The 16,863-nt window shown below is 36.7% G+C and overlaps 1 protein-coding gene across 3 annotated transcripts in view; it reads left to right on the top strand.

The window, feature by feature from the left end:
- Positions 1–16,863, top strand: part of KIF3A (kinesin family member 3A) — an 89,380-nt gene that overhangs the window by 63,377 nt on the left and 9,140 nt on the right. For 2 of the 3 annotated variants that reach the window (XM_068535853.1, XM_068535854.1), the window contains 8 exons: positions 428–584; positions 830–1,010; positions 1,782–1,892; positions 2,523–2,648; positions 6,224–6,277; positions 6,641–6,709; positions 7,304–7,428; positions 9,386–10,488. In XM_068535853.1, the coding sequence (XP_068391954.1) occupies positions 428–584; positions 830–1,010; positions 1,782–1,892; positions 2,523–2,648; positions 6,224–6,277; positions 6,641–6,709; positions 7,304–7,428; positions 9,386–9,434 (872 nt within the window). In that variant the 3' untranslated portion in view covers positions 9,435–10,488. Of the gene's footprint in view, positions 1–427; positions 585–829; positions 1,011–1,781; positions 1,893–2,522; positions 2,649–6,223; positions 6,278–6,640; positions 6,710–7,303; positions 7,429–9,385; positions 10,489–16,863 lie in introns of those variants that run through there. The other variant, XR_011073107.1, reaches the window with a different exon arrangement.

The raw sequence follows: 16,863 nt of genomic DNA, 5'->3' as shown, positions 1-16,863 counted from the left end.
AGGTGTTTTGAGAAGCCACTTGATTTTGTACCTGGTTATCAGAAAAAAGTAACTAAATAATCATATTGCTTTTTTGACAATATGTGTTATTTGGGGACAAACAAAGATCTTTGCTTTTTTAATTTATTTAGTTTTCCTGTTTATCTTTCTCTTTTTTTTCCCTGCTAATCTCTTATGCTTCTTTTTCACTTACTTCTGTTCTTAGTTATCATTGCACAGTTGGACAACAGTTTGAATTTAGCAGTTAGTTAAAAAGATCTTCTAGGGGCATAATAAATAGAAATAAAATATATTATTCAGTTGATTTCCTTAAAATGTTGACATTTGATTTTCTCTTCATGAGGAATGTATCTTTTATATTGAAGATAATTTATGTGTCTGAAGTATTGACTCTGAAGTGACTGTTGGAATTAAATGACTCAAATAGGTAAAAAGAAAGTTTCCCCAGATAAAATGGTTGAAATGCAAGCAAAAATTGATGAGGAGAGAAAAGCACTTGAAACAAAGCTTGACATGGAAGAAGAAGAAAGAAACAAGGCTAGAGCTGAGTTAGAGAAACGGGAAAAAGACCTTCTTAAGGCTCAGTGAGTATTACTGAATTGAGATGGATTTGTGATTTAAATTTCCTGGTTTTTCTCATAGGATGTATAAGCAAGAAAATTGAATAGTAATTAAAAGCAATACTACACAGTTGTGTAGTTTGATAGAGGTGTTACATAATTATATTTCTATTTTGAAACTTTACATCCAAATCCTTGTTAAATTTGGGGAAATTTAGTAGAATAGTAGATAATTGATGGATACAGAGTGTTCTTATTTTAATTAACAGACAAGAGCATCAGTCTTTGCTAGAGAAACTATCTGCACTGGAGAAGAAGGTAATTGTTGGTGGTGTTGATTTGTTGGCAAAAGCTGAGGAACAAGAGAAACTTCTTGAAGAATCCAACATGGAACTGGAAGAAAGGAGGAAAAGAGCAGAGCAACTTCGCAGAGAACTTGAGGAAAAAGAGGTAATGTAAATTTTTGTTTTTGGTTGTTGCTTCACCTAAGGTATTTAACTTTTCTAGTGAAAAGCTTAATATCTATAATCTTAATAAAAATTTTTAAAAATAAATTTATTTATTTATTTTTAGCTGCGTTGGGTCTTCGTTGCTGCGCGTGGGCTTTCTCTAGTTGCGGAGAGCGGGGGATACTCTTTGTTGCAGTGCACAGGCTTCTCATTGCAGTGGCTTCTCTTGTTGCAGAGCACGGGCTCTAGGCACACAGGCTCAGTAGTTGTGGCATGCGGGCTTAGTTGCTCTGTGGCAGGTGGGATCTTCCCGGATCAGGGCTCGAACCCATGTCCCCTGCATTGGCAGGTGGATTCTTAACCACTGCGCCACCAGGGAAGTCCCAGGTGTGCAGGCTTAACATTGCGGTGGCCTCTCTTGTTGTGGAGCATGGGTTCTAGGCATGTGGGCTTCAGTAGTTGTGGCACGTGGGCTCAGTAGTTGTGGCTTGTGGGCTCTAGAACGCAGGCTCAGTAGTTGTGGTGCACGGGCTTAGTTCGTCTGCAGCATGTGGGATCTTCCCGGACCAGGGGTAGAACCCATGTCCCCTGCATTGGCAGGTGGATTCTTAACCACTGTGCCACGAGGGAAGTCCCTTAATAAAATTTTAAAGCATATCTGTGGATTGCTTTGAATGATAATAGTTGCTAAACATTTATGTCATTTGTTAAATAATTAAACTTGTGATTTAATGAAGAAAATTATTCTGAAGTTTATCACTTTATGTCATAGCAAGAACGCTTGGATATTGAAGAAAAGTATACCAGTTTGCAAGAAGAAGCGCAAGGAAAGACCAAGAAATTAAAGAAAGTTTGGACTATGCTGATGGCTGCGAAGTCAGAGGTTGGTCTTTTAGAAGTTACCTATTATTGTAGTTTGAATTTTTTAGAAAAGAATTTCTTTGATTAAGTATGATTAAGAATCCTAAAGGAATCATAACGTGTGCTTACAGTTTTAAAGAAATAAAATTTTTGCCTTTATTTGCAATTTTTTTTTTTTAATTTATTTTTGGTTGTGTTGGGTCTTCGTTTTTGTGCAAGGGCTTTCTCTAGTTGCGGCGAGCGGGGGCCTCTCACTATCGCTGCCTCTCTTATTGTGGAGCACAGGCTCCAGACGCGCAGGCTCAGTAGTTGTGGCTCACGGGCCCAGTTGCTCCGTGGCATGTGGGATCTTCCCAGGCAAGGGCTCGAACCCGTGTCCCCTGCATTGCCAGGCGGGTTCTCAACCACTGCACCACCAGGGAAGCCCTATTTGCAATTTTTAATTTCAGCTGTTAAGCTCAATTGTTTATTTCCAACCTTAACTAATAACATGGAGTAGACAATGATAGATAGTGTTATTCTGTCCATTGTTTTTGTGAAAGAACTGGATAAGCTCTTACAAGGTTTCCTAGACCCCTGCCCTATGTCAGATGGAATTGTTTTGTATTTAAAATCTTGTTTGTCCTTAGTATTTTCATTGATTTTCTGTTAGATGGCCGATCTCCAACAGGAACATCAGAGGGAAATTGAAGGCCTTTTGGAGAACATTCGACAACTTAGCCGGGAGCTTCGACTTCAGATGCTTATTATTGATAACTTTATACCTCAGGATTATCAGGTAAGTGGGAAGTTTTCTGTCCTAGGTATTAGGTCACTTGGCTGGGGTTAAGGACTAAAGAAATATAATTTCTAATTTAATTAATGGTAAATATTTACATTTCAGTCGCTGATGATAAAATTTTCTTGAACTAATGGCCATCACATTTCACTTCAGCTGTTAACTGTTCTTAATACATAATTCTCTGTTTGAGTAACTAAGTATCTGAATAAGAATTTCTTAGTCCTGGGAGGAAGGCCAAATTCATGTAATTCATGTAAAGGTATAGGTCCTGTTTATTCTTTCAACATTCTTTATCCTATAATTAGAATAAACAAAACTCCTGTGCTAACCTTTTCTCCTTGTTTATGGATGCTAATTCTGTGTGTGTGTGGGTGGGGGAATGGTAAAACATACATAAAATTTACCATTTTAACTATTTTTTTTTTTTACATCTTTACTGGAGTATAATTGCTTTACAATGGTGTGTTAGTTTCTGCTGTACAACAAAGTGAATCAGCTATAAGTATACATATATCCCCATATCCCCTCCCTCTTGCATCTTCCTCCCACCCTCCCTATCCCACCCCTCTAGGTGGTCACAAAGCACCCAGCTCATCTCCTTGTGCTATGCGGCTGCTTCCCACTAGCTATCTGTTTTACATTTGGTAGTGTATATATGTCCATGCCACTCTCTCACTTCGTCCCAGCTTCCCCTTCCCCCACTGTGTCCTCAAGTCTGTTCTTTACGTCTGCATCTTTATTCCTGCCCTGCCACTAGGTTCATCAGTACCGTGTTTTTAGATTCCATATATGTGCGTTAGCATACGGTATTTGTTTTTCTCTTTCTGACTTACTTCACTCTGTATGACAGAGTCTGGGTCCATCCACCTCACTACAAATTACTCAATTTCGTTCCTTTTTATGGCTGAGTAATATTCCACTGTATATATGTGCCACATCTTCTTTAACCATTCATCTCTTGATGGACATTTAGGTTGCTTCCATGTCCTGGCTATTGTAAATAGTGCTGCAGTGAACTATTTTTAAGTGTACAGTTCATTGACATTAAGTACATTCACAGTGTTGTGCAGTGATCACTACCATCCATCTCTAGAAAAATGCTAACTCTAAATACTACTATAATTTAAAAATCTCAGCCTCTATTATTCTTTTCCCCAAATTTCTATCTTTCCAGTATATTTTAGTAAACTTTAACATTGATTTTTTTCTTAACATCTTTATTAGAGTATAATTGCTTTACAATGGTTTGTTAGTTTCTGCTTTATAACAAAGTGAATCATTTATACATATACATATGTCCCCATATCTCTTCCCTCTTGCATCTCCCTCCCTCCCACCCTCCCTATCCCACCCCTCTAGGTGGTCACAAAGCACCGAGCTGATCTCCCACTGCTATGCGGCTGCTTCCCACTAGCTATCTATTTTACGTTTGGTAGTGTATGTATGTCCATGCCACTCTCTCACTTTGTCCCAGCTTACCCTTCCCCCTCCCCATATCCTCAAGTCCATTCTCTAGTAGGTCTGCATCTTTATTCCCGTCTTGCCCCTAGGTTTTTCTGACCATTTGTTTTTCGATTCCGTATATATGTGTTAGCATACGGTATTTGTTTTTCTCTTTCTGACTTACTTCACTCTGTATGACAGCCTCTAGGTCCATCCACCTCACTACAGATAACTCAGTTTCGTTCCTTTTTATGGCTGAGTAATATTCCATTGTATATATGTGCCACATCTTCTTTATCCATTCATCTGTTGATGGACACTTAGGTTGCTTCCATGTCCTGGCTATTGTAAATAGAGCTGCACTGAACATTTTGGTACATGACTCTTTTTGAATTATGGTTCTCTCAGGGTATATGCCCAGTAGTGGGATTGCTGGGTCGTATGGTAGTTCTATTTTTAGTTTTTTAAGGAACCTCCATACTGTTCTCCATAGTGGCTGTATCAATTTACATTCCCACCAACAGTGCAAGAGAGTTCCCTTTTCTCCACACCCTCTCCAGCATTTATTGTTTCTAGATTTTTTGATGATGGCCATTCTGACCGGTTTGAGATGATACCTCATTGTAGTTTTGATTTGCATTTCTCTAATGATTAATGATGTTGAGCATTCTTTCATGTGTTTGTTTGCAATCTGTATATCTTCTTTGGAGAAATGTCTATTTAGGTCTTCTGCCCATTTTTGGATTGGGTTGTTTGTTTTTCTGATATTGAGCTGCATGAGTTGCTTGTATGTTTTGGAGATTAATCCTTTGTCAGTTGCTTCATTTACAAATATTTTCCCCCATTCTGAGGGTTGTCTTTTCGTCTTGTTTATGGTTTCCTTTGCTGTGCAAAAGCTTTGAAGTTTCATTAGGTCCCATTTGTTTATTTTTTTTTACTTGTTTTTATTTCCATTTCTCTAGGAGGTGGGTCAAAAATGATCTTGCTGTGATTTATGTCATAGAGTGTTCTGCCTATGTTTTCCTCTAAGAGTTTGATGGTGTCTGGCCTTACATTTAGGTCTTTAATCCATTTTGAGTTTATTTTTGTGTATGGTGTTAGGGAGTGTTCTAATTTCGTTCTTTTACATGTAGCTGTCCAGTTTTCCCATCACCACTTATTGAAGAGGCTGTCTTTTCTCCACTGTCTATTCTTGCCTCTTTTATCAAAGATAAGGTGACCATATGTGCGTGGGTTTATCTCTGGGCTTTCTATCCTGTTCCACTGATCTATATTTCTGTTTTTGTGCCAGTAGCATACTGTCTTGATTACTGTAGCTTTGTAGTATGATCTGAAGTCAGGGAGCCTGATTCCTCCAGCTCCATTTTTCTTTCTCAAGATTGCTTTGGCTATTCGGGGTCTTTTGTGTTTCCACACAAATTGTGAAATTTTTTGTTCTAGTTCTGTGAAACATGCCAGTGGTAGTTTGATAGGGATTGCCTTGAATCTGTAGATTGCTTTGGGTAGTAGAGTCATTTTCACAATGTTGATTCTTCCAATGCAAGAACATGGTATATCTCTCCATCTATTTGTATCATCTTTAATTTCTAACATTGATTTTTTAAAATTTATTTTGAATCTATATACAGCTTTAAGAATTTTGTCTGAATATAAGCCTTAGTATTTTTTTTCCTTTGGACCTCAGCTGCACAGAATTAATATTTGGTTCACAATATACTGTCCTTGATGGTCCTTGGATGGCCTACTTTTGTTTAGTTAGTTAGTTATTTTGTAGTGAACTTGTCACCCAAAACAAAAGCTAGGACCATGGTAGTGACCTGTTTCTAACCAAATGGTTTCCCTCTCGCCTCTTCTATCCCTTTACCTCTTCAAACTCAAGGTAACCACCATCCTGAATGCCATGTTCTTTATTTCTTTGCTTTTTATTTTTATATAGTTTAATTGTATCTACATGTATTCCTTGAAAGTATATATTTTAAAATATATAAAAGGGGCATCATGCAGTATATAATGTTTTGAGACTTAAATTTTTTCACTTACTATATTAAGATTTTAGTTCCATGAATATTTTTCAGTATTTTAAATGTTATTAAATATTAAAAGTAGATCATCTCTGACTCTTTTAAAAGGAAATGATTGAAAACTATGTCCATTGGAATGAAGACATAGGGGAATGGCAACTAGTGAGTATTAACCTTCATCCTTTCATGAAATACTTACGGAATACTTCCTGTAGACTGGAGTTTTACTGGCTACAATGTGGAGAAAGGTGGTCCAGAGGATGAATCAAATGAGAAGCCATTGGGGTGGATAAGATGTTTTAATAATTATGTTATAACACACAGAATATTCTGTGTGTTATACATAGTAGAGATGGTGTAGTTTGGTGTATAGGACTGAATGACCTCTGGGGTCCCTTTCTATTCCAGCATTCAAGTCATGTTTTATGAGTGTACCATCAGTATATCTCATAGTAATTTGCCTCATTCATAGTATTAATTGCTAATTAAGATAATTCTCCTCCCCTTCTTTTTTCCTTTTTGGAGAAATGTGTTGCCTACACAGGAAATAACATGAGAAAGCAGACTCCAGTTCCTGATAAAAAGGAGAAAGACGTAAGAGTGCTTTTTTAAAAAAAAAACAAAAAAAACTACAGTTGGTTCTTTATAGGAATGTGGGTCACTAAATTGTGTTATCATCATGATATCTATTAATCAGCTCAGCTGAAAACTAGGCTACTATTTTGAGAATAGAGGCTCTAGGATGGGGTGATTATTAGGGCAGTTCTGTTCACCTTCAGTCGTGATGGCAGGCTTATCATTTCTATGACAGGAGTGGCATGTAGTTCTCTTTGGAGACTTTTCACCATCTCTCTGGGCATTGGGGATTTGGTTAGAGACTAGAATAAGTCTGTCCTTTTCAAAGCTGGTCCTAGTCTTAGGTCAACAAGAGGAAGTAGCAGCTTTAGGGAAAACAGCAACAGTTTTTCTTTACTACTAAGGAATTTATAGTGTGTCAGGGCTTCTTCACCAACACTTGGTGAATACATTTGAGATAAATGGCATTAGAAAAAGATATCTTTAGATATTTATTTGGTTTTGTCTTTGGCTTTTTTTTCCTAAGAGTTTATTTAGTATTTTAAATCTTCCCCCAAATCTGGTTTGAATTCTTCTGTAAGAATGTCTTGTGTTTATTTCCTTTACATATAGCCCTTTGAAGTGGACCTTTCCCATGTATATCTTGCCTATACCGAGGAGAGCCTACGGCAGTCCTTGATGAAATTAGAGAGGCCACGTACTTCAAAGGGGAAAGCAAGGCCAAAGACAGGGAGAAGGTAAGAACTGTCTTTGAGTCCCATGAGCCAAAGGCAATGAGATTTTCAAATTAAGTACATTTAAAGGAAATTTAGTTAACATGATAAGTATTTTGTCTGATATATTTAACTAAATATTGAAGTCCTATGTAGTTACGATTTGAGTAAATAAAATCTGGCTAAAGAATTAAGGTCTTCCAACTCTTTAGCCCTCCTGAGTAGTAGAATTTATTGTTAATTTACTTTGTTCTTTCCAAATGTATAATAAGTCATTACTATTTTAATTCCTTAATCCTTACACTAATTATTCTAGTGAGATGCTAATTAATTTGCCTCATTAGACTCCCAAGGTATTGTATTCAGCTGATTCATTTTTCTGTCATGAATACTGCCCCAAGAACCTTGATTTCCTCAGTCACCAGTTAAATAAAACTTCTCTGTCTTTCCCTCTCCTTTGACTATTGAGTAGTCTATATGTATTGTAACATAGCCCAGAGAAATGAGGATGTGAAAGCCCTGGGCTGGAGCTTATTTCTTCTCTCCCTTCCCTACATTAAGTACTGTTCAGCTTATTTAAACTGACTAACAGACTTTGGGGCTCCTGAAATGATAGGAAATAATAAGCTTATATTTTTCCCTACTTTGAGTACCTAGACTTTTGAGTTACATGTAGGGTGAAGTCTAAGTTTTAATATTTTTGTGTTACATAATCTCATAGACATAACCTAAGTTTTATAAATTTGGGGAGGAGGAATCAGTAGCATATTAAAAGTGTACAAATTTTTACATTCTTCAGCATTTAGATGTCAGACATTAAAAGCATTTCATATGCCCGCAGAAGCCATGCATGTAATATTAATGAATGAAGCAAATCAATTCAAAGAAACACCAATTCCTCTCTGTCTTTGACTTTTCCACTTTTAATGGAGGTATTTTCCTCTTAACTCTGCAGTTAGTAAGAAAAGTAACAGTGCAAGTATGATGATAAATGGTAAGACAGTTGCCCTCAGTGTGGGAGAAAAATAGGCTGTGGTGTGAGCTGGGGCAAAACGGAGTGTGTTCTGTCTGGAGTGAGTGGCCTCTTAACCCTGCTTCTAGTTAGTTTGGGGAAAGAGGGCCCATGGTTTCTGGATCTTCTTGTTTCAAAGGAGAAGCCAGAAATCAGGATTATTTACATGAGATCTCCGTCTTTAGTCACTTTTTAAAAGCTATGTGGACCTAAAACAAACAAGCAAATAATTTGATAAGGTATTTGGATACAGTTTTCAGAATGCTTATTTTAAAATATATACTTTTTCGGTTTAATCTAAAAAAAAAAAAAGAAAATGTGAGCTAACATTCGACGAGCCAAACCCAGCATCTCTGTGTACCAGAATTAGCCTGCTGTATTATGAAAACAGTAAATGGCCATAATTATAGACAAATATACACGATAAATGGTTTATTGATACTACATTACATTGCTTGACAATGTTCAATGTGATATTCCTCATTAAAAGCACATATTTCAGTGTGCTAATAAGTAAAACTGCAATAAACATGATGGATTAGTGGAACATTTCCATCATTTCCTACACAGTCATCTGTGAGTTGTTGCTTCAGATGATTTGTGACTCTGATTTTCACTGAATAAGCCGGCATCTTTAGCATACCCCAGAAGAGATAATCAGGGGGTTCAAATCTGGCAAGCATGCAGACCGCTTGGCCTGTCCACATTGTCTAGTCCAGTTTATCGTTCACTCACTCCTTCATCACTGTGGGTGGTGGAGTGGAGGGCCATGCTCTTGTGCTCACTCTAGGTGACCTTTCCCTAGCCTGAAAAGGCAGACATTAATTGATCTCATGGTCAAGCATGTCAAACCTTGGCCTGTTTCTAGACTCTATGGCTGCCTGGTATTGTCTACTACATTATGTAAAGTGTTTGCATTTCAGTCTTTTAGGAAAGCATTCATGTTTTCTTTTTCTCTTCTCCAAACAGAAAGCGTTCTGCAAAGCCTGAAACTGTAATTGACTCTTTACTTCAGTAAATGTTACAGACTTAAAGTCAGAATAAAAATTAGTGATATCCTCATGCCTGGACAAAACCTTTAATTAAAACACTGAAGACTTTTGTGTTATTTCAAATAATGGAAGCTGTAGATCATGCATTAAGACTGGAACTAATAATTTGCCTAATAACTTTTAGTCTATATATATTAAGTTAATATAACATTAAAATTGTACAACTGGTAATTGTTCAAATTGTCATATTAGTTTTCAACTTATACTGTGCAGGGAAGTTGAGAGAGCAGCTTATACTATAGAGAGTTGCAGTTTAAATGTATACATAAATCTGCTAGTGATTTACTCAACTACTGTATATTTAGATAACCAGATATTCAAAATAGAAAAAAAAATGTAAGTCCTGTTTTGCACATAGAAAGTTGCAGGTCTAATGGTCCTATGTTTTCCTGTTATATATGAATGTATGGGCTGCAAATCTAAGAAATGATTCTATCCTAACTCCCACCTGGCCTTTTAAATTATGTTCTAATTTTTATACTAACATTCATTGCATTTAAAATATGAGATGGGTGATCTTATTGATCTATAGAAAATTTTATAATTCGATAGTCAATCTTTAGAAGTATACATGTTTAAAAAACAAAAGTTGAAGATATGTTTCATCTGGACCTCTCTTGATTTTTTTTTGCCACTTTGACTTCAAGTCAAATTTTTTGTTTGTTTGTTTTGGTTTCATGTTTCTTGAAACATTGAATCTGTACCTACATATAAAGGAGTCACAGCTGCAGAAAATTAAGAAGCTAAATACTGGTCACTAATATTTGCCTCTATGGGTATTATTTTTTTAAATTCACTTTGAAACATGATTAACTGATGCTTTCCTGTGTCTGAGTTCTAAATTTTGATGAAAATTGCTCTGTTTCTCCCAACTGAGAAAGGTCTCCGTTTTCTAGAAAATACAGACAAAGCAAGAAAAATATCTTTTAATTCTTTGCCTTTAAAACACTTTGTTTTGTCTTTCTTCTTATTTTATAAAGAAAATATTCTTCCCTGAATTTCTTCCATTGACAAATCCAGTTAGACCGTACCTCTAAAATAAAAATTATTTTTATTTAATAGTAAAAAAAAAAAAGTCATAGAATTGTTTGTTCTTTTGTTGACTGCTTACAGAATTTTTATTTTTTTAAAGTTATGCTACTACAAAACCACTATATATATATATATATATATATATATATATATATATATATATTTTATGAGTTTTAAAATTATGTAATCAGCCCTGAAACACATTGGCTACAAGTTTTAAGACTTCATAAATGAGTATGTATTAAGTTAACATTATTTTAGTAAGTTTGGTTAAATTTTGGTTTATAATTACAAAGATGTATATAGAATGGGAGTGAGTGAATGTAGCGTTATTTGTGAGGTGGTGGTAAAAATGTGCCCATAAATTTAAAGTACATTCCAAAGGTGATGTACTAAATATCCTGTGTATGGTGAATATTTTCTAGGTAATAAGAATTGCAGTTAACTGGCAGCATTTTCTTTGTAACGTGTAAGATAGTTAGACATTTATAACTTTGTGGGGCATTGTTTAGGTACCATGAAGACTTGAGGTGAATTTATGTCTTGTAAAAGCTTTGTGTAAGCAGAATATCTTGGCAATTGTAGATGCATATTTAACTCTGTTAATAATAACTCTAGAGAAATCTTAATTTTACCAGTAGGAAAAAAATATGACTACTTCTTCTTTTTAAAAATGCACGTGTCTACCCTTTAACCATCCAGTCAATAGAAAAGGAATAACTTTAGAATTAAGCTTTAAAACATTATAGAAAATTTAAGCCAGTATGTTAGGGTTTTTTTCTTTTCCACACCACAGCAGTAACAAAACGAAATCTATAAAAAGTCAAAACATTGAGGGATTTTAAAAACAGGCTACTTTAGCAGTTTTTTTTTTTCTAAAGCATTTACATTAGAACTGATTATACCAGATGGGCATTAAATATTCATCTTATTTAATACGAAGATTAGATATTGGAGCCAGGCCTGAGTATCCATGTGAAAACATGGGAACCTGACTTCAGAGCTCTTCACTTAGCTCTAATCATAGTATTTCTATGGTTTCTTCACAGTTACTTTGTGTCGTTGTCCACAAATGAAATATTTTGTAACTTCGGTGTTCATTTCATGAAAGTCTATAGATGAACAAACTTGCTCATTATTTGATATAAGAAGCAGATTTAAAATGAGTGTCACATATAAGTAGGTTATTGAATGGCTATTTTTCTCTTTAATTTAAAAAAGTAATATTTATTAAAAGGAGCCTTGGTAGAATGTTGTTTGTGGTATGTTCTTTAGTAAACCTTGCAATTACATGTAGTAATAAGGATATTAAAATATAATAGTATTCCCCATTTTTGTCTAGATTCTTGTGAAGTATAAGAGTAATCAAGGTGGGGGTTCTACATCTATGTGTTCGTCCCACAAGTAGAATCCATTTGACATGCTGTGGCATCTACTTTCTGGGAAAAGGGGACTTTTTTTTGCTGCAAGAAATTTAAGGTTACTTTGGGGGAGAGGGTGGTGCTACTTCAACTGTAACATGTTTTTAAAATTATGATTATAGGTTTAGGTTGTTTTGTTTTGTTTCTTTCTAGTCTTTTAAAAATATTTTTTCCCTTAACTCTTATCTTAAGGAAAGTCCCTCCCTTTCCTACAGGGCTGTGAATTAAAGAACGGGTAGAGTTTACATTTAAGTATGCCAGTGTCTGCCCAGTTTCTTAATGTATGCATTTGTTTTCCTTTTTAGTTATTCTTTGATCTAAAATGCTAGAAGAAAACATAGATCTTCCTAGTGCCTTTGAACTTATACTGTAGTCTAATTTAAATGATTAATAACTTCAATAACATTACTACAATACTGTATACTGGCCAAAATTACAAATCATATGATGAGTTTGTCGTATTAATTTCAAAAGCCAACTTTCATTGTATTTTATGTATATATTGTATTTGTTCAAGTTGTATATATTGATATTGTATGTATACATACAGCATGGTTAAATAAGAAATAAAAATCTTTACCTAGTGCCTGTAATAGTGGTCTGCTTCTTTACTGAGCTATTTTTGTGTTTATGTCCATCCTGATCTTAATAGGCAGGTTCTTTGTGCTTGGCTCTCAGTTTCATGAGGTTAAGAGAGACCTGTGTAATTTCACACCAGAAACTCTTAACGTTGTGGATCTTTTTTTTTTTTTTATTTTTTTTATTTATTTATTTTTGGCTGTGTTGGGTCTTCGTTTCTGTGCGAGGGCTTTCTCCACTTGCGGCGAGCGGGGGCCACTCTTCATCGCGGTGCGCGGGCCTCTCACTATCGCAGCCTCTCTTGTTGCGGAGTACAGGCTCCAGACGCGCAGGCTCAGTAGTTGTGGCTCACGGGCCCAGTTGCTCCACGGCATGTGGGATCTTCCCAGACCAGGGCTCGAACCCGTGTCCCCTGCATTGGCAGGCAGATTCTTAACCACTGCACCACCAGGGAAGCCCCCAATGTTGTGGATCTTTAAACAGAAATCATCATGATACAGAAACCTGGGAGAGATGTTTTTTAAAATGCCCGTTCTCATTGATAAAATTTATTTTCACCAAAAATATTTTAATCCAAGTTTTGTTATCCTTGTCATTAGGTGTTTGAGAACAGAAACCTAAAGAAGTCTGTATGGAAAATGTATCTCACTGAAAGGTAAAAAGAGACGTTTCTTATTGGTAACGATATCATGATCTCTTTCAAAAACTTTTAATGAGCTTAAAATATCTCCAAAACAATAACATTGCTTGGATTATTGTTAATCATGTGTTCTTTGGACAAACATTTATTGATTACCAGGCACTGTGCTAGGCAGCCTCAAGAAGTTCACAGAGGACATTGAGAAGTTTTGATCTGTCAGCAAGTTTCAAAGGATTTCAGTGTGCTTTTTGTGTAGAGAGGAGACGCTTCTGGCCATTTCAGGTCTTGCTCTCTTCCTCTTCCCAACTGCTAGCTGGTGTAAAACTCCTACACATGTTTGTAGAATATGGAAATAAAATTAGAGGCCTGCCATAGTGTAAGCAAGATAAGCAATAGTGCACCTTCCCACCCGCTGCCCCTCCTCCCCAGTTGAGTTCTGGAGCTGTACTATCACCAAGCGACACCACTAAGGTGCACCCTCAGGGAACCTATTACTGCCTGTTTGTCAGGATGCTGCTGAGAGGTCGTTGTCCATCCCGCCTTCTTATGAAGACCCTCAAGAATCTCTTTTTAAAACCAAATACAAAAAACCACAAAATAAAAACCCCAAGTACCAGCCTAAGGTACCACGGTTAGTATGTGCCTGCAGGAACTGTTCACACGATTCTGAAGCTGCAGCCTAAACTTAAGGCAAGCTTGGAGGAGCCTTCTAAGCACATGTTATAACATTATCTGAATGTCTCATTCTTAAGCTTTTTCATTTGCAAAGCAAATGAAGTATTCAGTCCTCCTTCAGAAGTTGAACAAATGTGTGGGAAAATGATTATGAAGAGGCTACTTCAAAAAGAACCTGTTTCCTCTCAGCATTTATCTTGGGCTTCCTGTGACCCAGTCTTCAAGTTACTTTTATCAACGTTATCAGAACATCACTTTGTCTTACCCAAACACGTTTATGGCTCTGACTAAAGAATATGACAGATCAGACATTCTTCTACACCTGCTCCCCTCCCCTACCCCTTTTGAGAGGGCTGGGGAAATTTTAGTTTTTAATCAAAGACTTTATTTCTCCAGTTTTACAAAGGAATTTAACTGGGACTTTACAACTGAATAAAATATTTCTCAGAGTTGATACCAATCTTCACAAGAGGATATTGCCTAACCCAACCTACCAGAGTCATTACAGAAATATTATGTTTGCCTTGATTTCTACTCCATCATGAGTTATGCCACTCAGTCACCAGGTGTCTTCTGTACTTACTGTGGACCCATGCTGTGCTGAGTAGAAGGTCCTTGCAAAGCTCATGACCATGAAAGTGGAGAATGACAGTGCAGCATGTTGAGGGCTGTAGTGAAGGAGAGTGAATGGTGAGCTACCAGGCACAGCATTCCTCCCTAGCAGCTGACACGGTGTTAGAGACTGAACGTTGAACTAGGAAGAAGTTGACACAAAGGATGGATTAGAAGAGAAACACTAGAGAGCTGAGGAGAGAATGTCTGAGTGCTCGGGGCAAAGACAGCTAACTAGGAGGTTTTAGTACTCCACCTGGGAATGGAGCTCCAATTGAACTGATGACTTGAACCAGGAAATTGGCTCCGAGACTAGAGAAAAGTGCTTGCCTTGCCCTCAGTGGAAGGTGGTAGGAACTGCGAGGCTAACCTTGTATGCTGGGAGGCCAGGCCATGAGAAAGCTGTACCTTGCACTCTGCCCTGAAATTCCCCCTTCTCAGATGATTTGGGCACCCCGAGAAGCTGACCAAGATGACATGCAGACGAGGGTGGGAAACCTGGACAGGGCACTGGCTAATAGCAACAAGAGAGCCCCTGGGGCATTTTTATCAGAGGCCGGCATTTCTAACTTGCCCAAGAATGTTTCAATGAAAGACGTTCAGCCATAGATCTGAGCAAAATGTTTTTTTCTTTCATTCGTTTATTCAATAAGTATTTATTACCTACAAATACCAGTTAAGAGATAGAATATATTCATAGGTAAAAGGTGGAAGTAGCTGATAGCAGGGAGGGAGGGGATCAGCCTTTGCTCTCAGTGTCACACATTCCATGCACAGATAAGAGACACGTCCCATGAAGTAGGTATGGGCTGTAACTAAGTTTCCTAAGTGAATGTGCTTAAGCGACAAGCATCTCAACTTTCACTTAATCCTGAAGTTTCTTCACTCATTCTTCTTATGTATGTCCTCCTTGATTCATGTTCTCTCACTCCCTTGGTAAACTCCAGGGCTTACTGTTGGGTATTTCCGTCCGTGGCAGACCTGCCTGGAGCCTGCATATGTCCCTTCTATGGCCTGCTCTAAATCTTTCTTCCGACTGCCTTTCCTTTTACCATTCTGGCCTCATACACAAACTATAACCCACAAGTCATATCCTGTGGCAGACTACAGCTCACATTAGCCATTGAATGCAAATGAGTCTCAATCAAAGAAGAAAGGAAATTAAAATTTTCATTGTGGCCTTAGAAGGCTCCATGACTCTCTTAGTTACTTGTTGCCCTTGGCATGCTGGTATTTTATGTGGGCAGGGTGAAACTGGCTGTGGTCAGGGTGAGACTTTAAGCTTTTGATTTGTTCCCTTATTTTGAAAGGGTTAAAAAGATGTTGCATGTTTTGGTATAATTTTAGTACTAGTATTAATTTTTGTCATATGTGTGTGAGCAAGAATGAAAAGAGAATGCTCATTCACTGTTACTAGATCCATATTCTTGCAGAGAACATGTCTTTAAAAGGCAAATTTCAATGACTTGACACTTCTTTTTCTCCTTTAATTTTTTAAAATAACAGCTTTACTGAGATATGTCACATACTATAAAATTCATCCTTTTAAGTATATAATTCAGTGGTTTTTAGTATTTTCACAGAGTTGTACAACCATTATTGACTATCTCATATCATAACATTTTCCTTGCTCCCAAAAGAAACCCCATGTCTATTAGCAGTCATTCCCTCTTCCTTCATCCCCGCAGCCCCTAGCAACCAATATTCTACTTTTTGCCTCTATGGATTTGCCTCTTCTGGGCATTTCATATAAATAGAATCATACCGTATGTGACTTTTGTGTCTGGCTTCCTTGATTTAGCATAGTGTTCCCAAGGTTCATCCATACTGTAGCATGTGTCGGTACCTTTCTTTTTATTGCCAAATAATATTTCATTGTATGGCTATACCACGTTTTGTTTATCCATTTATCAGTTGATTGACATCTGGGTTGTCTCTACTTTTTTGCTATAAGTGAATAATGCTGCTATGAACATTTGTATAGAGGTTTTTGTGTGGACATATGTTTTCAGTTCTCTTGGTGTAGATACCTAGGATTAGAATTACTGGATCATATAGTAACTATGTTTAATCTTTTGAGGAACTACCCCACTGTTTTCCAAAATGGCTACCATTTTCCAATCGTACCAGCAATGTATGACAGTTCTAGTTTTTCCACATCTTCACCAACATTTGTTATTGTCTGTCTTTTTAATTTTAGTACTTTAACTTTTAAAAACATTTTATCACTTATGCACATGGTCACACACACAGACTTTAAATAGAAAGCCAAAAATCTCCTGCCCTGCTTTCACTGTTTCTTATCCCAAGTCCCATTCCCAACAGTCCACCCTCCCTTTTTTGTTTTTAGTTTTTCTGGTGGTTACCATTATAATTCCAAAGATTTCTTGATTTACTTACTATTGGTTTTACTTTATTGGTTTTTTCACTTTTTAT

The sequence above is a fragment of the Eschrichtius robustus genome, chromosome 2 (genome assembly GCF_028021215.1).
Source record: "Eschrichtius robustus isolate mEscRob2 chromosome 2, mEscRob2.pri, whole genome shotgun sequence".
Lineage (NCBI taxonomy): Eukaryota > Metazoa > Chordata > Mammalia > Artiodactyla > Eschrichtiidae > Eschrichtius > Eschrichtius robustus.
Note: the sequence above shows the minus strand (reverse complement) of the source record. Positions and strands in the feature narration are given on the sequence as shown.